The sequence below is a fragment of the Scatophagus argus genome, chromosome 21 (genome assembly GCF_020382885.2).
Source record: "Scatophagus argus isolate fScaArg1 chromosome 21, fScaArg1.pri, whole genome shotgun sequence".
Taxonomy (NCBI): Eukaryota; Metazoa; Chordata; class Actinopteri; family Scatophagidae; genus Scatophagus; species Scatophagus argus.
Genome location: NC_058513.1, coordinates 14,847,550 through 14,868,538, shown reverse-complemented (window position 1 = coordinate 14,868,538; position 20,989 = coordinate 14,847,550). Strand labels below are relative to the sequence as shown.

Sequence of the window (20,989 nt, the reverse complement as noted above, 5' to 3'; positions counted from 1 at the left end):
GTCCAGAGTCAAGTTTCCATCATGAGCCAATGACAAAATGGGAAGGATCCAGTCTCGCCAGCGTCGCACTACAGCACAACAGGCCACACCACACCTGCCCACACCCAGCTGTGGCGTGGAGGTCCGACAGGTTAACACCTGGGGTATCACCTGTCTTCCTGCTGCCAGAGTTACCGCACCACTGTGCTCTGCTGTTATTTGCTTTTATTTTCTTCATCTTTTTGTGACAAGGTCTCTGCTGACTTCTGTGTTCTGTAAATGTATGTTTGTGATGGGAGGGTATCTACTTATTCGATCCGAAAAAGATAAAATCGTGTTTATGAGCAGCTTTGCCCATGTGGGTGACATCAGTGGTGTTTAATTTTCCCCAAAAGGCCAGAAAACAAGCTGGATTATTGAATGCTGACACGTTGTGGCGTCTGATTAGTTCCGTAATGGAAGAGAAGTGACATGATGCGGTTAATGTCCATCCATCAGAGTCCGCGTGTTGACCGTGTCAGGCAGGGAGGTGAATTCACCTGAAGAGGTCGTTTGCAAAAGTGTCCAAATGTGTGTATAACATGCACGACCGGAAGTGAAAAATGAGCAGAAAACAAAGTCGAACTCACACAAATCATCAATGATGAACCATGCAGCTGAGAGATACAGAATTGTGTGTGTGTGTGTGTGTGTGTACAAGAGACAGAGAGAGAGAGAGAGAGAGAGAGAGAGAGAGAGATGCTTGTGGCATCAGGTTTTTGCAGAGCTCAACACTATTTCACCCAGGACTTGATCGGTGCTTGTGTGTGTGTGTATTTTTCATCCCGTGAAACGTTTATAGTGCCGCACCCTGTCTTCTGTGCGTAAAGCCCACGTACATCATCATCATCATCATCATCATCATCATCATCATCACACACACACACTCCACGTTTCTTCCAGCAGCGGGGAGCGATCGGATCCCGGTTCGCCTCGCGGACAGGTTGGACTCAGACATGGGAGTGGAGCGGAGGCTTCTCTGGCTATGACACGGACACACCGGGCGGGAAGGATGGCGCTGACCAGCCGGGAAATGTTGTGCTTGATCGGAACCGCGTGCCTCTGGCTGCCGCTGTTGGCGGAGGTACGTACTCCTGTCCGATGAGGAGGTGGATGAGGATGATGGGGTTGATTTTGCAATGTGGCCTGGTTTTCGTTTTCTCTCTCTTGTGCCACGTCCTGTGACAGTCACGTTTGATGACCTGAGCTGCATTTTACGAAAAAAAACAAAACCTCACTTAATTAGGTCGTTAATAAATTAAATGGATAATAAGACTGATGAACGTTTAAAGCAGGGAGATGCAAGCGCCCCCCTTTCTTTTTATAATTGAGGACTGACTCGTGTATGTTTGCATGCTTCATAATAAAAGCCCACCATTGATGTATTCAGGGTTGATTTTCAACAAAGCAGGTGCAGGTCGGGGCGTTGGAGGAGCATTAAACGCCTCTAATCTGCCTTTTAGCCAATTAATGGCGCCATCGGAGCGCATTGTCCAATTAAGCGGACAGTGTTGTCTCACGCACGCACCCACGCACTCATGCATGGTCTCAATCACAACCCATCCATCCTCCTTCCGCCTCCTCCTCCTCCTCCTCCACCCTGCTCCCTCCTCCCTCCTCCTCTTCCTCCAGCCCCCTCGGCGGGATATCATGAGAGGAACCCACCGGTGGCCGCTGTGGCCCCCGCGGGTTTGTGGGAATGAACCCTGCACGGGCTGCTGAAGCCTGTCACGGCGATTCAATCACCTCAGACACGTTGAAACCTGCAGCCGGTGAAGCCAGGTGTTGTTTGTCATGTGTGGGTCAAAGCAGGTCACCTACGAGAGAGGAAAAACTGGCCCTAAGATTGACTGACTGACTCAAAAACAACCAGTTAATGCTAAAACCAAGCAATTACTCATCAGATTCATTCATGTCGGTTTCTCTATTCTCTCATGCTGTACTACAGTATGTGTGTGTGGTGCTAATGTGCAGCATATGAGCCGTGTAGCCTGTGTAGAAGTCATTAGTGGAGTGGAGTTATGTGCAGGATTTAATTAGACCTGCTAACACTGGGAGCAGCCGTGCATGTAGCACAAAAAAACACACTGCAGATGAGTTTCAGCTTTTCTCTCTCTCTCCCTCTTTTTATTTCAACCTCATTAGACAAATCTTTTCACCAGGAGAAGCCTGAATGCACTAGACTGCATTATTTTGTAGGCAACATCAGAACAACGGTAAACAGAAAGGAACCAGATCAGTGGAGATCTGGTCCTCTGCAGACCTGCTAACTCTGCTTCACTCTGAAATGCTTTAAGATTCAGCTTCACATTAAAAAAGCAAGTTGCATTTGGAGGATTAATTTTGTAAAATGGCTCAATCTATCAGAGTGTCCCGGGTGCCCACTCAGGGCCCTGCCTGCCAGTTTAATGTAAAAATGCTAATAAATTGGCACAAACGCTGCAGATTTGAACTCCAAAGCCTTTTCCATCCTGCTGTAAATTCCTTTCAATCAAAGCAGAAATGGACTCGCTTGCATCTTTATTTCTCCTGGTTCGGTGTGTGTGTGTGTGTGTGTGTGTGTGTGTGTGTTTGCATGGCCATCCACTGGACGCAGCTGTGAGAGCGTCATAACTGATTAGTCCCATAATCGAGCCGTGTGACTGACATGAAGATATCAGCATCCGTGTTCACAACCACAGGTCACCTGTTCCTGCTCTAATATCATTAGGCTGAGCAGAGTCTTCTGGGAGTTGTGTGAATCTGTGTTTCATGTGCAGGCATGTGTACCTGCATGTGTGTGTTTCATGTGTGGGTGTGTGTGTGTTGTGGCATGCTGCAGAGAGACAACTGGAGATCAGCACTCGACCGTGTGAAGGTGAAATGTGTTGTATTTCACTGCCTTCACGACGGTTATTCCACAGTGGCAGTGTGTGTGTGTGTGTGTGTGTGTGTGTGTGTGTGTGTGTGTGTGTGTGTGTGTGTGTCCTCTCCTCCTCTGCAAAGTGCCCCGCTGTGTCAAGGTGTGACCTGATTGCTGAAAATGAAACCGATACTCTCCCATCAGATATCATCAGATATCATCAGATGGGTGTGTTATACTTTTTGGGTTTTTTTTCCCCTCTGACTGCCATTAATGAAAAACTCATTGACAAAATGTCAGTTTTTTGCAATTTTTTCCCGTCAACAGAACTGATTTTTCTTTGTTTGTCTGGTTTGTGGCTTTGACCTGAGAGTATTTCTGCATTCAAGAGTAAACAGAAACCACTCAGAGTGAAGCAGAATCCTCTAATGGAAATTGTTCTGAATATTCTTTTTTACTGTGCGCTGATTGTACAAGAATGAGACGGCTTCATCCTTTAAGCGGCCATCAGATTTATGGGATCGCTCTGAAATGTGCGCGTTTTATCTAATTCTAATTCTAAATGTGGCTGCGATGCCTTCAAAGAAGACTGTCCTCACCGGACAAGCCACAGCACGGCTCATGCATTCGAATGGCACATGATTACGTTGTTAACATGTGGACAGTTTGTCTCATTTCTATGAGGAGAAAAGGCACGTTGCAATGCTGCAAAACCTGCCTGACAGCTGTTCACATCCGGATTCCTACTGTAAACAGTAAACATGATGCTTCCTTAACCCTTTGGTTGTCTAAAGCCAAGCCTTAAACACACACAGGGGGCACATCATAAAAGTGCCATGGAAAGCAAGGAGGACAAAGAAAATACACATAAACAACAAGCTGTATGGTATTACGGCTTTTACACTCGACTGTTTGTTATTATATAATTTATTCCTTTAAGCAGTTTATAACCAAAGATCCACAATTAAAAAGCAAATGTATGCATGTGTATGACTATTTGTACATAAATGTTGGTGTTGTGATGTGGGTTAGAACAATCTCAATCATTTATTCACAAAATCATCACATACATGTATGTATGAAATGTCACCAACACTGAGACTTACTTCGTGGTGGTGCTCAAATCATTTGCCCAATCCTTAATTTACCACCAAACTTCAGTAAGATGTGTTCACAAATGTCTGAGATGTTCTGCTAATTACCAGACAAAAATAGCAGAAAACATTACCACACAACCCTCGGCAGCCTGCCTCGTTGTTAGTCTGCTCTTGTACCAATAATTAGGTTTCTTTATGAATAAACTGATACTATCAACTGAGATTCTCCTCTCTTCCCGTCTGCAGGTGGTGGCTGAGGATAGTTACTTAAACGAGGTGCAGAACTCAGGTAAGTGGGCGGCGATATTCCTGTCTACACTGTCAAGCTTCCGTCCATCGTGCCTCTGCCTCCACCTTCTCCTCCTCCTACACCATCTCTCTCCTTCTGCTCTGTTTTCTCCCCTCCAGTTTAACCCACATTCTGACTCAGAAACTCCTCACCCCTCTGCTGACGCCTTCGTCTTGCTTTTATCCACCAGCCCCCCTACCCTCCCCGAACTTAATTTTCCTCTTCCTTTCTACATCTCTGAGAGGAGCGGAGGCCATGATTGGGGGTGGGGTGAGGGAACTCCTCCTTCCAGTGCTGAAATAATTGCGCTTTTATGGCCCTACAACACTGACAGACAAGTGAAAATTACATGCACTTACAAACACATCACTCATCTGTCTGCACCAGTTTGATCATATGAAAAAAAAAAACCTCCCCAGGACACTCAAAATATGAATAGCACCTACCAGTCGGTTTTCATAACCGAACGTTGCACAAGATTGTTGTCCTCCAGCTCTCCTTTGCTGGACCATCTTATATCAAAACCGGGTTAAATAGCGAACGACTGAAAGTAAATTTCCCCGTGCTCCATATTTATTATACTGTGTGTGTGTTTTGTGCAGAAGACGTAGCACACCCACCCCCCATACAGCAGGCCTCCGAGTGTGAACCGTGTCAAATACTCATTGTGGCTGGGAAATGGATTATGGGAGCAGGGAGACTGAGTGTTCCCATGGCGATGGGAGGCGAGTGTTGTGTGTGTGTGTGTGTGTGTAAGCTGCAAGTGTTGAGATAAATACAAGAACTTGAATGGGACATACAAGATGAGAGAGATGAAAATGAGACACAAAAGGAAAAATGTTCAGCTCACTGATGATGGAGATGAGCGATGAGGCAGACACACAGTGGAAAACATTGCCTGCTTTAGTTATGTGATGTTTTTTTTTTTTAAACTTTATTAAAATTTCATCAACATGGATATCAAACTTTTATTACCACTACAGAGCACATATAGCTTTAACAGATTTTTACTTATTCATTTGGTTAAACATAATCAGACAGAGAGACGACATACGTATGCTAACAGACAAACAAAATCACCATAAGAACATTTACATGATTTTAATGATATGAATGCATTTGATGTCTTTGGATTATTTGTGTATTAGGAGTATTTCACCAGCAAACTAAAAATGAAGAATGTACATGGGATGTGCTTAATGCCTGTGCACTAATGCTTAGTGGCTTTAATTTTGATTTATTTTCCCAGATTTTCTCCTTGTTTATTTTCCATAAGAGACACTTTGACACGTCTCAGAAGGAAAAGCACTGGTGTCAACATTTAAGATGGCTCTGTTTCATTCAGGTGTCGACAGTGAACCAGCATGAACAATAACTAACAAACATTGGGTTGATTAATCAATCGGCAGAAAAGTAATCAGCAGCTATTTTGAAATGTTGTTTTGTTTATTGAATAATCAGCCAAGGCACTTTAAGGCACTTTGTAAGTGAAATTGTCAGCTTGTTCCGGCTCATAAACTGACTTAAATGATAAATGCTGGACTGTCGAGCTGACAAAACAAGCGATGTAAATATGTTTCTTTAAGCTCTGGGAATTTAATAGCTACTTTCTGACATTTTATTGAGAAAGTGAGTCTTATTAGATGCAACCCCACCTGTTTTCATGCTTGAAAAAATGTCTTTAGGAGAATTACGCTGGTATTGCCATTTTAACCTTCGACTGCTTTGCATCATGGGTTACTTTCTTGAGCAAAGTCACCAGAAGTCCACACTTGGTGATTTCACGGAGCCCTGAGAGCCCATTGAAACTGGACCGAGTGCAACTGTGTTATGAGCTCAGGACATTTCATGATGTTTCTTTTGCCAAAACAACCCTTAGTTCACAAATTTGTGGTTGTGTTTGCGGATATCTGATGCTTAATCACCCACTAGATTGCCCTGGAATCTTAAATAAAATTAGAATCTTAAATATAATCTTAAATAAAGTCATCAAAATCAGCGAGGGAAGATGATACACTGCAAAGCTTTCTATTTTGCGATTATAAAAATCTTTGCCAAAAATTCAGCCGTTGCATTGTAGCAAATAACCCACAAATCACTGAGTCTCTGAAGCCTCCGTTCAGTCCGTGCGACAGACAGGAACAATTATCATTGGCTCCAAGTTTGAACCGTATTCATTATCACAGGGATTAAAGTAGGGATACAGTTCTTCGGTAAATATACACTCAGTAAATGAGTAAATTAGAGTTGCGCTTTGTACGTCGTAGAAGGAAATTTGCCCTCCGTTATAATCCACAAAGACGCCGACCTTCTCCACCTTTCCTAAGTGTACCGGCACATTTGGAGAACTGAAGGTTTCAAACTTGTCAACTAGGAACCAAATGGCCCAAAGTCCAGAAAGAGAACTCCGAAAAAGTGACCCATTCCTCTGGATGGACGCTTTAGCCACGCCCAGACACCATTCAGATTTTTCTCCCACGAACACCTCAAAGTAAAACTTACATGATGAGAAGCCTCTCTGTCCAAGAACTGCAAGATGTTCCGTAAACATGTTTGGGTTCGGGATCTGGTTCCCCCACAGACCTGAACCCATGCTGTACCTCACCCATTTCCTATCATTGGATATAATGAGCAGAGGGTGAGCCGTGTCAGGATCCAGCTTAATGTCCTCTTCGTACTGCTGCATGTATCTCAGCGTTGCCTCGTTTGACACGTCCGTGCCGTTCAAGATTTGCGTTATTTCTGCGTTCATTTTGCTCAGCAGTGTTTGCATTTGAGATACTGATTTGCTCAACACTTTCTGTATGCGATGAATCTCCACATGTCTGGTGAAAGTGAATGTGGACAAGTCCATTGTGTGTGGCAGGAGGGACGAGTTTGGGAAGCTCTGGAGGAAACAAAGCTGGTTGTTAGTCTGCTTTAGCTTCTCCATCTTCTTTGCTGTGGTCTGCAGTTCGGTGATCTCCTGCTTCATACTGCTAATAAACTTGTCTGCTTCTTCTTCAGCTGCTTTTTGCTTGTCTTCCATCATTTTCACGAGCCCCGAATGGATCTTATCAATCCCGGTAGTGAGCTCCATCAAGTCCTGCAGGCTGTTTGCTATCACATCTTTGGTTTCTTTCTTGCTTTGTATTATTGAGTCTCTCATGACTTGGATCTTCTGTAGCCTTTCCTGGATCATCTGCTGCACTTTGGTCTCTTCTTCCAGCAGCAGAGCTTTCATCTCTCTGTACGCTCGCTGCATGGAAACCACGTCATGATTCACGTGGCGCAAACTGGCGCAGGCGTCACACAGCAAAACCTCTTCATTTCTGCAGAACATCACCAGGAGCCTGCTATGCTCCTTGCAAATTCTGTCCTCCAGGGTCGACAAGGGGTCTAGCAGTGTGTGTCTCTTCAGCCCGGCAGCTCTACGATGAGGCTCTAGATGAACATCACAGTAAGAGGTCAGACACTCCAGACAGGATTTGACAGCCTCTTGCTGGTTGTCAGCACAAATATCACACAGCACCTCGCCGCTACCGTTAGCCTGCTGCTGGTCTGAGCTCCCCATGTCGTCATCCTTCACTTGAAGTGACATAAACTGCAACGCAAGCCCGGAAATAAAAGTGTTCACCCTGAGATCCGGCCTCCTGTCAAACGTCTCTTTACAGACGGGACACTGGCAGTTCGGTGTGTCGTCCCAGTAGGTTGTGATACATGACATGCAGAAGTTGTGTCCACACGGCGTGGAAACCGGCCGAGTGAACACATCTAAGCAGATGGGACAAAGAAACTGCTCCTCAGATAAGAGACTGTTGCTAGAGGCCATTTCTGAAAGTAAACAAAAAAGTTCATTCAAGGCAAAAATATTCACATAAACACTACGGAAAGACTCTTGAATGTGAGAGCAACACAAGGATGAGCCATGAAAGTTATTGTAACACAAAAAGAAAAGAGAGGATTATGATATAAAAACACTATTTTTTAATGTGTGACATACAGAAAGGAAGCAGCTGTTGAAAGTTGAAAAATGTATTATTTGATTTGGCTGCCACTTCTCGTCCACATTAGCTTACAAGTTGAACTTCAAAGTTCATTCCTGACCTCAAAAACAGCAGCTGAAAAAAATCACCACAATAAAACTCCTGATAAGCTAACAAATGTGACTTTTTTATTCTTGTGTCCAAAATCAAGAATCACTTTTAAACTTTATAGCCAACATGAAAGTTACACCCTTAAAAGAAAGGAGAAGATCTACCATCCCATGAAAACTGTGCAAACTCTATCTGCTGATGGTCATGTGAAAGATTTATGAACAGATGGATTCAGTAGCTAGAGAGAGTTTTTTATGGTGCTTAAGAAAGCAGCGTTCCTAACAAAAAGGCTCCAAAAGCGGAGAGTTGCTGAAACTACAACAAACTCACAACTCACAACAAATATGTCACTTCTTAGGTTTTAACGTGAAAATCAGGATTGACTACTTACTGCTGCTAAGAGTCGATCTGTCAAGGAGAAATAATCATTGCAGGGAGTTCGGTTATTTCCCAGGAAAGCATTTGACTTTCAGTTTCCTCCTGCGTCACGTTTCTTAAAGGGACAGACATGCCTTTGTGTCCAAAGTCAGGCTGCTTGTTTTTTTTCAGGATTGGATTGAGTGAGGGTTGTTTTTGGTCCAGTGTCTGAGTGTGTTCTGTATTATTTATTGTTTTTGTAATAGATTTCTGCTTTAGCTCAGTGCATTTTTGCCTGATTGATTCCCTGTTTCACCGCTCATCCGGTCTGCTCTAACCCTTATCTTCCTACAGACTGGATCCACTGTGTGTATGTGTGTGTGTGTGTGTGTGTGTGTGTGTGTGTGTGTGTGGGTGTGAGTGTGTGTGTGTGTGTTTCTGTCTCGGTCGCTATGCAGCAAATCTGCAGTTGTGTGTGTGTGTGTGTAGGGTCGTCATGAGGGTCGCACTGCGTAGATAATGTTCCGGGACGGGCCAAGCTGTGTGTGTCGAAGAGATAAGACTGTTGGTGGTTGCTGAAGCACCTCCGCCATTAATCATAGTTTAGCAGTTGCTCGTCCTCAAAGGGTGCGCAGAGGAAGAAATCTTTAGGAGAAAGTAGCAACATCAAAAATAAACATGAACAGTCACTGCTGTTTTTATTGAGTTTTATTTGAGCTGACTTTTATTTTTTGGGGGGGTGGTTGGTTTCATTCTTTTTGGATCAGCTGACGAAGGAAAGGAGGGAAAGAATCAAATATAAAGAAACAAGAATAAATGTGTTTATAATTAGAAAGAATGAATGAATGTGGTGGCACTCTTTGTGATCACATCGTTTCAAACCAGAGTTTGTAAGCCGTTAGCGTGCAGGCATGTGTGGTTTCTGTACGGTTTACCAGTGAGATGTTTCACTTCTGGAAACACTGGCCACATAACAGTTCATGATGTCCACAAATGCATTAAGATGGAATATATGATGGAAATGTGCTATAAACAAGGGTACACAGTGGCTGCCATTGTCCAAAACAAAACAAAACAAAAAACAGATAAAAACTATTAAAAAAGCCACTTTAATAAACCGTTTCCACCTTCTGAGTGCATTAGCATGTCGGTGCTGCTTGTCACATCCTTTCCATTAATGTGTGATGTAACTTTCAAACAGGCTGCAGGACGAAACGCGCTCTATAGTTTGTGGCCCAGTTTTCCTACACTTTGATGTCAGCTGTCTCTCTCTCTGTCCCAGCCTGTCTCACACATTTCTCCTGCTCAGAGAAGATTACCTGAAGTGTCCAGTCACCACCATGTTAAGTAATGGTGCTCTAAGGTTATGGAAATTTCACCAGTTCAACATGGATCAGCGGGGCTCAGTGCATTAAAGCAGGCTCCTGCTGTGGCAGTGGACGGCCTATGAGAATCATCCGTGTAAGCTTTTATGTCCAGATAAAATACAGACATGGGGATAATGTGACTTGAATGAGAGCAATTTCCGCTCCTCTTTCCTCTCTCTTCCCCACAAACTTTCCCCATGTCGCTGCCTTTTATTCACATTGTCCTCTCTGACCCAAATCCTTCTCTTTTTCATCCAGAACATCTTATTCTCCCATCTTCTTCAACGACTACTCACTCCCTCTCCCTTCCCTCCCTCCCTGCCTCCCTCCCTTCTCCCCTTTGTGCAGTGCCTCTGTCCTGCTCTGAGGGATTCACAGAGTTGGGATACTACAACGGCACCGTGTCTCAGACGGACTCTGGCGCCCCCTGTCTGAAGTGGACAGAGTTTCCGGACTACGTCATGCAGTACCCGGGCCGAGGGCTGGGCGACCACAGCTACTGCAGGAACCCAGACCGAGAGTCCAACCCCTGGTGTTTCTTCAGACAGAACTCTGGAGCCATCGGCTGGGCCTACTGCGACTGCCATCAGGGTACGACCGTGGGTGTGACGGATCCAGGGCCATTTATCATGATAACAACCTTTGTTTTTCAGCACTGTACAGCAAAGCTACAAAGCGACTTACGATTAGAATAAAACACAGATAAATAACAGGAGAGGATGTTTCATTTAAACATCCTGCTGTTTCATTTAAAAGAAATTAAGCTCCCCATTCTGTGGTAAATCCATTTGTCAACCATTTACGTGGGAAGAACTGGAGCTGCGCCTAATTATTATTGCTATTATCATTCATTTTTTGATATTTTCTACAATCACTTGATGAGTTGTTCAGTGCAGCAGTTCCCAACCTGGCAGTGTGGGGGGTGTCTGCAAATTGACTGCAACAATCCAAAACACAATGATATGATAACAGTGAATTTTTTAGTGTTTATGCTTAGAGAACTTAAACTTACACCAATCAAAAATTTTAACAACAATTAACAATAGATCAGAGAGGCTGTTCAAACTTAATGCAGCAGTTACCCTCAGCTCTAATGAGAATTCTAATGTATTCTGAATCATTGTTTAATGTTTTCTGGTCTTAAAACTGCTTTCATCACCTCATTTCCAGTAAAAACTAAAGGCCCTAAAAAGCCATCGCAGCACCAAAAGGCAGACAGATAAAGTTAGCACAGCTAGCACTTTGTTCACCAACCAGCTAAAGAGCCAGCTGTTACCCTCAGGAGTTGGTGGAAAAAACCTGAAACACACATGCTAATGCTGAATGCTAATTGTGTTTGCAGCTTGCTCTGCCGCCCCCTGGTGGTCAAAAATATCAATAATTCAGCTTTAAATGATTAGCTGATTGTCAGACTGTGTATCCCTGTTCCTATTATTTCATAATATCATTGTAATAATGTCATGCTGCTCGTGTTTTGTGAACATCTCTCTCTCCGTGCTGGTTTTTAGGCGCAGCTCGTCTGGTTGGCAGCTCGTCCTCTGGCAGCGGGCGTGTTGAGGTGTACCTGAACGGCCAGTGGGGGGCCGTGTGTGACTCCCATTGGACGGACAGAGACGCCAGTGTGATCTGCAGGCAGCTGGGCCTCGGGTAAGAGGAGCCTCCTGTTCAGTGCTGATGTTTCACAGCTTGTTCTTTACCAGTGATTTGTCTGTTCTAACAGTGACATTGGCACAGCGCTGCAGCACTCGCAGTTTGGCTCGGGCTCCGGTCTCTTCCACTATGAGCGCCTGGGTTGCCGCGGCGACGAGAGCAGCCTGAGTAAGTGCCGGAGCAGGACGTTCGTCACTGGTGACTGTAGCCATGGAAACGAGGCAGCGGTGATGTGTGCGCCGCCAGAAGGTCAGTGTGACTTTAACCAGATTTGAACGTTTACCCCCACACACACCTGAAAGACAGAGATACCTTTATTTCATTTAGAAAGATTTGTTATTCTTTTATAACGACTCTGTGTGATAATACTTTATGCATTCATATGTTGTTAAAGGAGCAATATGTAAGAATAGAATAAGAATTGTTTTAGTTCAAAACAAGATGTCTACGTATTATGTGTGACACATCTACTGAAGTTGTAATGGCAACCAGCTGGCGCCGGTCACGAGTTACTGTAACATCCATAGGGTTCTTGCCAGATCTGGCTCCAAATGTCCCCTGTAGATGGGTGTCGACCGATGCCCAACTTCCCTTTCACTTTTCTCCCACTTCACACCTGTCCTTTTCCCACCTGAATCCAGCGTGTCTTTGTAATCCCTGCTGTAAATCACCCTTTGTCTAACTGGTCTCTGTCGGTCTTGGAGGCTGTAATCAGTCCTGGTCCAGCTGTGTTCACCGGGAATCTGCCGAGGCCAGTTCTGTTGCTCGCTCATCTGGCTCCAGTTCTGCTCCCAGCCAGCATTTGCCACTGGGTCTGGGCCTGAAATTCTCCCACTCTCTATGGTCCAAAGCTCCTGTATTTGCTGGCTAATAGGACCTAACTGAGCTAACTAGCTAATGACAGCAGTTAGCACTCACTTTGGTGATGTGCTGCCTCCTAAGTGGCCAGTGCTAACAAATTGCACCTTTAATATTGTTATACCAGCAAAAGACAATTAAGAGACATGCTGTTTGACCTTAGGTGTATTTCTACATTCTCTCTCAGGCAGTGGTTCCCCACTGCGATTGGTTGGAGGCGAGGAAGACTTTGAAGGTCGCGTGGAGGTGTTTCATGCCGGAAGGTGGGGCTCCGTGTGTGACGACCAGTGGGACGACAGGGACGCTGAGGTGGTGTGCAGACAGCTGGGCTTCGGGTATGTCCATCAAGGGTTTTTCACACCTTCACACCAATCAAACGTATTGTATGTGTGGTGGCTTTTCGCAAAACTGATCCCTCGCTAACTGCCTTTAACTACTGGGTTCACACATTAAATCACATCTGAAGCTGTGGGGGTTCTCTGCATTAAATAATAAAAATATAATCCATATATAAACAACTAAATCTTTACATTGGACATTTGTTTTTCACTACTCTGAAAGAAGACATGATGCGGGAGTAAAAGGAGCTGAATTGGGCCTAACCCTAACCCTAAACTGAGTAATTTTCCTGAAGCTCTTGAGTGAGTAAGCATTCCTGAGCTGGGAGAGTTCAGTGTCAAGACTTCAGAAGCGAGCGCATGGGTGTCATTTGGATCAAGGAAGAAACTCCCCGGGAAAACACCTGTTTTGAGGTCGATCATGTGTGAATGCGTGCAGGCGTTCCCTCCTCCAATCCCCTACAGAGGAAGAGTGTCAAACGTTGAGTTTTGTAGCTGTGGAGAGAAAGAACGCCTTCCATGTACAACATAAGGTTGCATTTTATCTCCGTAAACACAGTGGGACGTCTCACCATCTGTGTTTGTGCTTTTAAATAAAATATGTTGTGACACTGATGCACAGGTTCTCGCACAGCTGCACACACTGCGGTGCTTTCACACCTAAAAACAAAACAAATCAATGTTTGTTGTTTTTTTTGTTGTTTTCCCCAACCGGAAAGTTTTTTTTCCAGCATGTGTATCAAACGCTTGTCGTATTCTTGTGCTTTTAAATGCTTTTGTGAAGTGACATCCAAAATCTTACTATGATGTTGTTCTTCTAGCTACTACACGAGCTAACAGTAAAATGTGGTTTTATATGACTCAACCCAAATCACATTTGATTGGATAAATTTACTGAGTTCAACATTAGTCATGAAAACACTTTAATGCTTTACAGGAAAAGAGAAGCATTTTAATGTTAAGATACTGAAAGATAACTGAACAGTTAGCACAGTTAGGATTGGTACTTTTTTCATTTTACTCTGTCAAATCGCAGACCAACATCAGGTTCTTCTTTGGTTTTCTATATTTTCTATGCTTCCTGAGAACACAGGAACAGAGACACAAAAAGTGCTTTTTGTAGCATTTCAGCATCAATAAATAATTACCACATGAATGCAATAACATCCTTGTAGGAGCTATTCATTATTTATTCGGATGATCTGATTTATTTTAGATATTTTGAGTGCTTTGTTTGTTTTTCACTCTGCAGGTGGTAATGTTGTTCTGTCAGACACTTTGGTCCAGACTGGAACATCTCAGTATCTGTTAAATTAGTTTCCATAATAAATTTCTACAGACATTCGTGATTCCCAGATGAGGTATCCCTAAACACTTTGATTATTCTCAGACCTCCCTTCTTGTGCTGGGGTTCTCAACCATTTGTAACTCAAGGCCCACTTCTGATTGTTAAAACATTTCCGAGAACCACCTTGTCGAATAAATGAGTGAAAACTGGACTGTGAATATGTGTAACATATTCTGCTTAGAAGGATAAAACTGGAATGGAACAGCAGGTGATCATTTATATTTTGTTTATGAAATTTTCCAGGAATTAACAGGTTACCGTGCTGTTGAGACTGGCAACTCAAGCTGCTCAGCGTATAAGAAAAATCATATTGGAGGATCCCTCATATCTGTAAAATCAGTCTCAAGTCACAGATTTTTGCTGTATCTGTGCTAATAAAAAAGTAGGAAGACAAACTGTGTGTGTGTGTGTGTGTGTGTGTGTGTATGTTGTAGGGGTGTCGCGAAGGCCTGGTCGTGGGCTCACTTCGGTCAAGGTTCAGGTCCGATCCTGCTGGATGCTGTGAAGTGTACAGGAAACGAGCTCTTCCTGGATCAGTGTCCCCACGGCGACTGGGAGCAGCACAACTGTGACCACATGGAGGATGCTGGAGTCTCCTGCAGCCCTTATACAGGTGCATGTACAACACACACACACACACACACACACTACATGCTGATAGGCTTCAGCTGCTATTTATAGCCCTTGAACATCAATAAATCATTACTGCATGAAGCAGCAACCTCCTCTTTGTGACAAGCAGAAAGAGGATTTATGGGATGTGAGAAGTAACATAACTACTGGCATGAAACAGGACTATTCATCAAACCAAGCGAGGATTAATAATTAATGTGGCATTAATGCTAATGTCAATGTAGCATCTGTAAAATGTGATCTTATCTTATGGTTGTGTAGAAGATGTTCTTTGGACTCCAGTCAAGTGTGTCTGACTTTAATCACGTCAACAGTCCCAAAAGGCTTTTTAACGGCCACGATGTGAAACGGTTTCAGATGGTGTGGTGCGCCTGGTTGGAGGAGACAGTCCCTGGGAGGGTCGGGTGGAGGTTTTCCACAACGGTGACTGGGGGACGGTTTGTGACGACCACTGGTCCCAGCAGCATGCAGAGGTGGTCTGCAGACAGCTGGGCTACAGGTACGGAGATACAACACTGACAACACAATCTTGCAGATTTTGAACTGCTGTCAATAGTACAAACAGGGTAAAGACTTTAACATCTTCTCCACCTTGAGGGGTCATGCTGAGGTCGTCTCAGACGGGACGTTTGGCGAGGGCGTCGGTCTGATCCTCCTGGACGACGTCCACTGTGAGGGATCCGAGACCTCCCTGCTGGACTGTCGGCACGGGATCTGGGGTCGCACTGACTGCTCCCACAGCGAGGATGTGGGTGTTCGCTGCAGGGCTCGAACCAGCCAAGAGACCAACGAAGTGTCGGTTATCGCTCCCTCCACAGGTAAAGAGGCTGAACAGGGCCTGAAATGAGCTAATGAGGTGAATTCACCTCCTCATTTACTGTAGAGAAACCTGGAAACTGCCCAGTAAAACCACAGTCTGATCTGATGGTCACTGAGCAGCTTAATGAGGCTCCTTCAACCAGATTTCTGGGCATCAAACCGGTGATCTTTCAGTCATAAACTCTTTAGGCTCCAGTTTGTATGAATAAAAATAACATTAAATGTGAGAAGCAACAAGAAAACAAATTATTCTCTGCCGCTCTTCTGATGTTTATCACTTTTGTCTTTTGTTTTGCCTCAAAATCTTGCACTTTGAAACTGCCTCTTGTGCGACTCGCATAAATAAATGTGCCTTGCCTTACAGTGCAACAGTCAGCAGAACCTGGGGCTTTGGTTATACAAACACAGCAGACTGCTGTGCCACATTTTGAGAGTTTTTGTTAATTGGAAAGCAAATGCAGCAAGAACAAAGTGGGGAAGAAAAAAAAAACCTAACAACAACACGGTATCACTGCACTGCAATTAATTTTGTACTGAAAGGGCAAGCTGTCCCTGCAGAGGGCTGGTGTAAAGCAAAGGCTGTGAGTTATTTACTTAACTTCAGTAAACTCCATCTATCTGGCTGTCTGTCCATCATTACCTCAGTGTGAAATCATGAGTGTATGTCTGTCCAAAGGGTTTAAATGCCGCATGTTGACAGCGGAGAGAATAAAGCGTTGTTTACCGTCTCGGCCCTTCAGAGGTGCTGCGCCTCCTGTAGACACGCAGTCCATTAGAATGAGAATAGAGGCTGAATAAAGAAGCACCGGATCCCAGATGACATTTAACACTGTCAGCAGACATTATATCTCACTCCGAGTGAGTGTAGACCGGAGCATGCAGATGCACGCACGTGAATATGAATGAGAAATGTTTTGGGTTTTTTTCTGTCAGGTCCCCTGGTTCGCCTTGTGGGTGGCAGCAGCAGAAAGGAGGGTCGAGTGGAGGTGTATCTCCATGGTGACTGGGGAAGTATTTGCGACTCGGGCTGGAACGACCTGAACGCAGCTGTGGTGTGCAGACAGCTTGGGCACAGGTAAGTAATTATAAGTGTGCATGAAAGAGACAGGGAGTTTTAGTATTTAATAAATGAAAACAAAAATTTCCACCTCCCTCCTCAGCGGTGGAGCGGTGGCAGCCGGAGGGTTCGGTCAGGGGAAAGGGCCCATCCACCTGGACCAGGTGAGGTGCACGGGGAAGGAGGAGTTCTTGGGTGAGTGTCCCTCTCTGGGCCAGAGCATCCAGGGCTGCAGGCGCAGGGAGGACGCGGGGGTGAGGTGTGACGTCGCGCCGCCGCAGGAGTCCGAGGTGCCGGCCAAGCCTCAAGAGCTGAGCTGTGGGCTGAGGAAGCTGGTGGAGGACGAGAGCAAGAGGAGGAACCAAGGAGAGGAAAACATGCTCAGGTAGGATTTAGGAATCAAGTTCATAGTCCGATATGTCAAGGTTACGTGATAATGCAAAACTCCCCTGATTTGTTACTGTAGTGGTACGTCAGTGTTGCCTCTCTTTGAGGTGTAAGTGTGGTTTAAAACGACTGCAAATCTCCAGAAACTCAAAAAGACAAGAACAAAGTTTTGAGTGAGATTTTTCTCCCCATTCTCCGTCAGGACCACGTGGCCCTGGCAGGTGTCAGTGTGGCTTCGGTCTCAAGAGGAAGATGGCGGTCCTCTCTGTAGCGGCACTCTGATCAGCCCCTGCTGGGCCCTGACGTCTGCGTACTGTGTCAGCAGGTAAATCCAAAGCCGGAGGGTCTCTGAACATCGTGAGTATAAATCCGCCATCTTCTTTCCTCCCCCATCACTTCCCGTGCTCCTCTCTCCTGCAGGTTTGGCAGCGACCCGTCCAGGTACGTGGTGCGAGTGGGGGCTTCGGAGCAGACCCTCACCCCGGAGCAGGTGGTGGTTCACAGGAAGTTTAAGGGTCAGAGTGGAGGTCACGATCTAGCTTTGCTGAAGCTGCCCAGCACCAAGGGTCACTGTCTGACCTTTGACCCCAACACTAACGCGGCATGCCTTCCTTCTGCCGACACGGCATCAGGGGGACGTACTCCATCTTCTTGTGTTGTCGTTGTCACCACCGGCTGGACAGGACCAGGTATGTGTTTGTCTCTCTCCGGTTTGTACAGTTTTTAAACTTCAAACAATATTCAGAGTGGATGTTGGTTCTAATGTTTTTCATGGGGCTACAAGAAGAAACGCTGATCCTGGAACTTAGTGCCAATTAGCAAATTAGCAAAACTGAAATGATTAATCAGTTAATTGTTTCAGCATTTCCGGACGTGCTGCCCCTCGAATTAGTTCAATTCACTGCGTAAAAAGACAAATGAAGCCAAAACAATACAGTTTGTCTAAATATTTGGACAACAACAGTAACATGAACGTTTGTGTGTGAGAGTGTGCTGATGAATGGTTTATGTGTAGGGAAAGAAGAGGAGGTGGAGGAATCCCCCGTTAGCAGAGCAGTTCACTCAGTAACCATCATCTCATCCATCCTCTCTCCTAGACTCAGTTCTTGCGTCCTGGGTCCCTCTGATGTCGTCATGGCAATGTAAGAAGCGCTATGGCGACAGCTTTTCCAGCCATGGCACCCTGTGTGCCGGCAGTCCTCCAGACACCGGCCTCCTCCATGACGACGGTTGTCAAGGCAACTCCGGAGGCGGTCTGGTGTGTCAGGGGGAGACGGGACGATGGGTCCTCGCCGGGGTGGTGGCCGGGGGTCACGGCTGCGGCGACCCCTCCTCGCCCTCGCTCTACACTCGAGTGAGCCGCTTCAGGAGCTGGATCGACGAGGTCATCGACACGCGAGCGGAGGAACCGCACGCGCGCGCAAAGACGCGTGCTGACAAAGACCCAGCACGCACGCACGAGGAGCACACGCGCGGCGAGAGCAAGGAAGCACACCTGCACAACACGCACGGCGAGCGAGAAGAAACAAACGAGATCAACGACATCAAACAAACACACAAGCATCATTCACACGCCACTAAACGCACACACACCCACCGCGAAGGGGACGCCGACACAAACACACAAATCCTGGTCTGACCGAGGCCGTGCCATTGGCTTACCATCTGTGCCATGTGGCCGCCCGAGGAAGGAGAGTCAAAGGGAGACGAAAGTAAACCATAACAGTGTAGGAAAAGAAAGACGCTCCTAACTTCAGTCAGTACGAACGGCCGTCTTTGTGCTCATTTCAAACCTGAACTCCGTGTTGTGAATCCCGAGTGTTTGCGGTTGCTTATCGTCGGACGAGTCCAGCGGTGTGGGCAGATGTTCCTGAGCTGCCGGGGTGACAGAGTGCGTGGGTGATTTGTGGTGCTTTACGTGTGAGTCACAGCCCGTTAAGAGGCGGGATGATGACTGACGGGTCGGTGAGCTGAGCAGGGCTTTTCACCGTTATTGTGAATAAAATAGAAAAATAGAAAAATCAGCATGGCATGTATTTTAAGGACAATAGTGTTAGAATTTAAAAAGATGTAAAAACCAACCAATATTCTGACGGGATATTTCTGAGATGGTCACACAAGAACCTATGCTAAAATTCACATATTTGTGTGCGTCTTCTGTGCGAGCTGTTTAGAAACAAAAATCAAACTAACCGCAGGAACATCAAAATAAAGGCTGACACATCATCATCTACGATTAACAATATATTCAAACTCCTGCATCAGGCGCCGCGTGTCCCAAGTCAAGTTCTGATAAAAAAAACAAAACAAAACAAAACAAAACAAAACAGGGCTGTTGTCTTATACCTTAACCGGTGAAAGTGCTGTTCAGATCCGAGCCTAAGCTATCTGACCCGGGACCATACCAGTGATTTGTTTTCGTGTCCGTCTACTGCTGACTGTTGTTAAACCTAAAGTTCATCTCCATGTGCTTCTTTCAAATCAAAGTACAAATCAAGGTTCAAACATGTATCATAAAGGTAGTGGAGCCACATTATCAGAGGGGATAAAGGAGAGCGGCCTGTACCTGCAGGGCATTCATACACCTGACCACTTAATCAATAAACATAAAGCATGAATCATTAGTAAATAGTTTACTAGTAATTTATAGCTCAGTTATAAGAGTTTGCCAGGGTTATAACTAACATTTTTACTTAGGAATGACTTGCTGACTTTTGCTGTTGGCTTATTAGAAACAGAACTTGATCTCATGTAAACCTTATTATTAATGACTTGTTAACATTTCTAACAGCAAGCTTGATATTAGAAAGCGAGACACTCATTGTCCTTTACCGACAACTCGACTGTTATTGACTCACCAACCAGACATCCTTCACAACCTGTCAACCCAAAAGCTGTTAAGGGCTTACAACTGAGCTATGAAGCAACAATTTGTTAGTCGTTCTTCTCAAAGGTATTCCCTGCTTTCCAGGAAGCTGTCGGCTTCCATCGATTTCAATGGAAATTAAATAGCAGACTCTTAAAGCGAACATAATCAATGGAAAATCTGCACATCAGTCGTCAGAGTCAAAGTATTGAGTGCATTTTCTGTGGATCAATTCAGCTGCATTACCTCACAACAACAAGTGGAGAAGGTTTGGCAGACATGATGTTCTCTGATGGGTGACGTGCAGGTTTTAAGAGCCTTCCAAATGATTTCTACTCCAAAGGGGAAACTCTGAAGCAGTAGTTGCCTGGAAAGTAGGAAAAACACATTAAAAAAAAAAGAAAACTCAAACACTCCAACATTGTTTTTGTCAGCAGCTGTATAAAGTGTACATAATTTGTTGCATTTGTAGCAATGGAGCTAAAACTTGCAAAAACACCGGTATGGTCCTTTAAACTGTACAGGACTTAAAAAAACAAACCTCCTTTCAAAGCCATTGGAAGCTGACTGATGGCTCATAAAATATCTTGTTTTTGTACTGATTCCAGCAGATGGCGCTAGATAGCTAGATGGATAGATGGATAGATGGATAGATAGATACAAGTCCTGAGTTTAGATAGTATGTGTGCTGCATTCATTCTTGACTGAATTAGATAGCAGAGCTCTTGAAGTTAGATGTTGTCGGTTCTGTTGTGCTCTGAGCAGATGTGTGATCCAACCAGAAGGTGGCGACGTTGCTCTATTTTCACAGGACCGTTGGCTAACACGGCCCTGATGGTTCCTTTTTTTATACTGTTGCTATTAAGCGTACTTGACCTGTGTGTTGTGCTTTGGTGTACTGTGAGCCATTGTGTCGTGAAGCATCTTGTGACCTGCAGCTGCCGTCCCTCCGACGTGGACCTGTCCGATGCCTGTTGCTGTAACCCT

The 20,989-nt window shown here is 45.0% G+C and overlaps 2 protein-coding genes across 2 annotated transcripts; one reads left to right on the top strand and one right to left on the bottom strand.

Moving 5' to 3' along the window:
- Positions 1–873: 873 nt before the first annotated feature.
- LOC124053059 (neurotrypsin-like) lies at positions 874–19,203 on the top strand. The gene is made up of 14 exons (XM_046378020.1): positions 874–1,102; positions 4,204–4,246; positions 10,395–10,637; positions 11,555–11,693; positions 11,767–11,945; positions 12,742–12,889; positions 14,675–14,853; positions 15,231–15,372; positions 15,471–15,691; positions 16,626–16,767; positions 16,853–17,134; positions 17,339–17,461; positions 17,557–17,825; positions 18,234–19,203. Exons 1-14 carry the CDS (start codon positions 1,004–1,006, stop codon positions 18,773–18,775), a joined length of 2,751 nt encoding a protein of 916 aa, XP_046233976.1. The 5' UTR covers positions 874–1,003; the 3' UTR covers positions 18,776–19,203.
- Positions 4,707–9,041, bottom strand: LOC124053057 (E3 ubiquitin-protein ligase TRIM21-like). Its single transcript, XM_046378018.1, has 2 exons — positions 8,714–9,041; positions 4,707–8,059 (listed from the first exon to the last, which is right to left on the bottom strand). Exon 2 carries the CDS (start codon positions 8,055–8,057, stop codon positions 6,366–6,368), a length of 1,692 nt encoding a protein of 563 aa, XP_046233974.1. The 5' UTR covers positions 8,058–8,059; positions 8,714–9,041; the 3' UTR covers positions 4,707–6,365.
- Positions 19,204–20,989: the final 1,786 nt, after the last annotated feature.

Bases quoted from the DNA above. Each gene is read 5' to 3' on its own strand.
- LOC124053059 (XM_046378020.1), top strand. From the start codon at position 1,004: ATGACACGGACACACCGGGCGGGAAGGATGGCGCTGACCAGCCGGGAA. The intron at 12,890-14,674 runs GTATGTCCATCA...TGTATGTTGTAG, and splicing joins TGCAGACAGCTGGGCTTCGG to GGGTGTCGCGAAGGCCTGGT. The intron at 16,768-16,852 runs GTAAGTAATTAT...CTCCCTCCTCAG, and splicing joins TGCAGACAGCTTGGGCACAG to CGGTGGAGCGGTGGCAGCCG.
- LOC124053057 (XM_046378018.1), bottom strand. From the start codon at position 8,057: ATGGCCTCTAGCAACAGTCTCTTATCTGAGGAGCAGTTTCTTTGTCCC.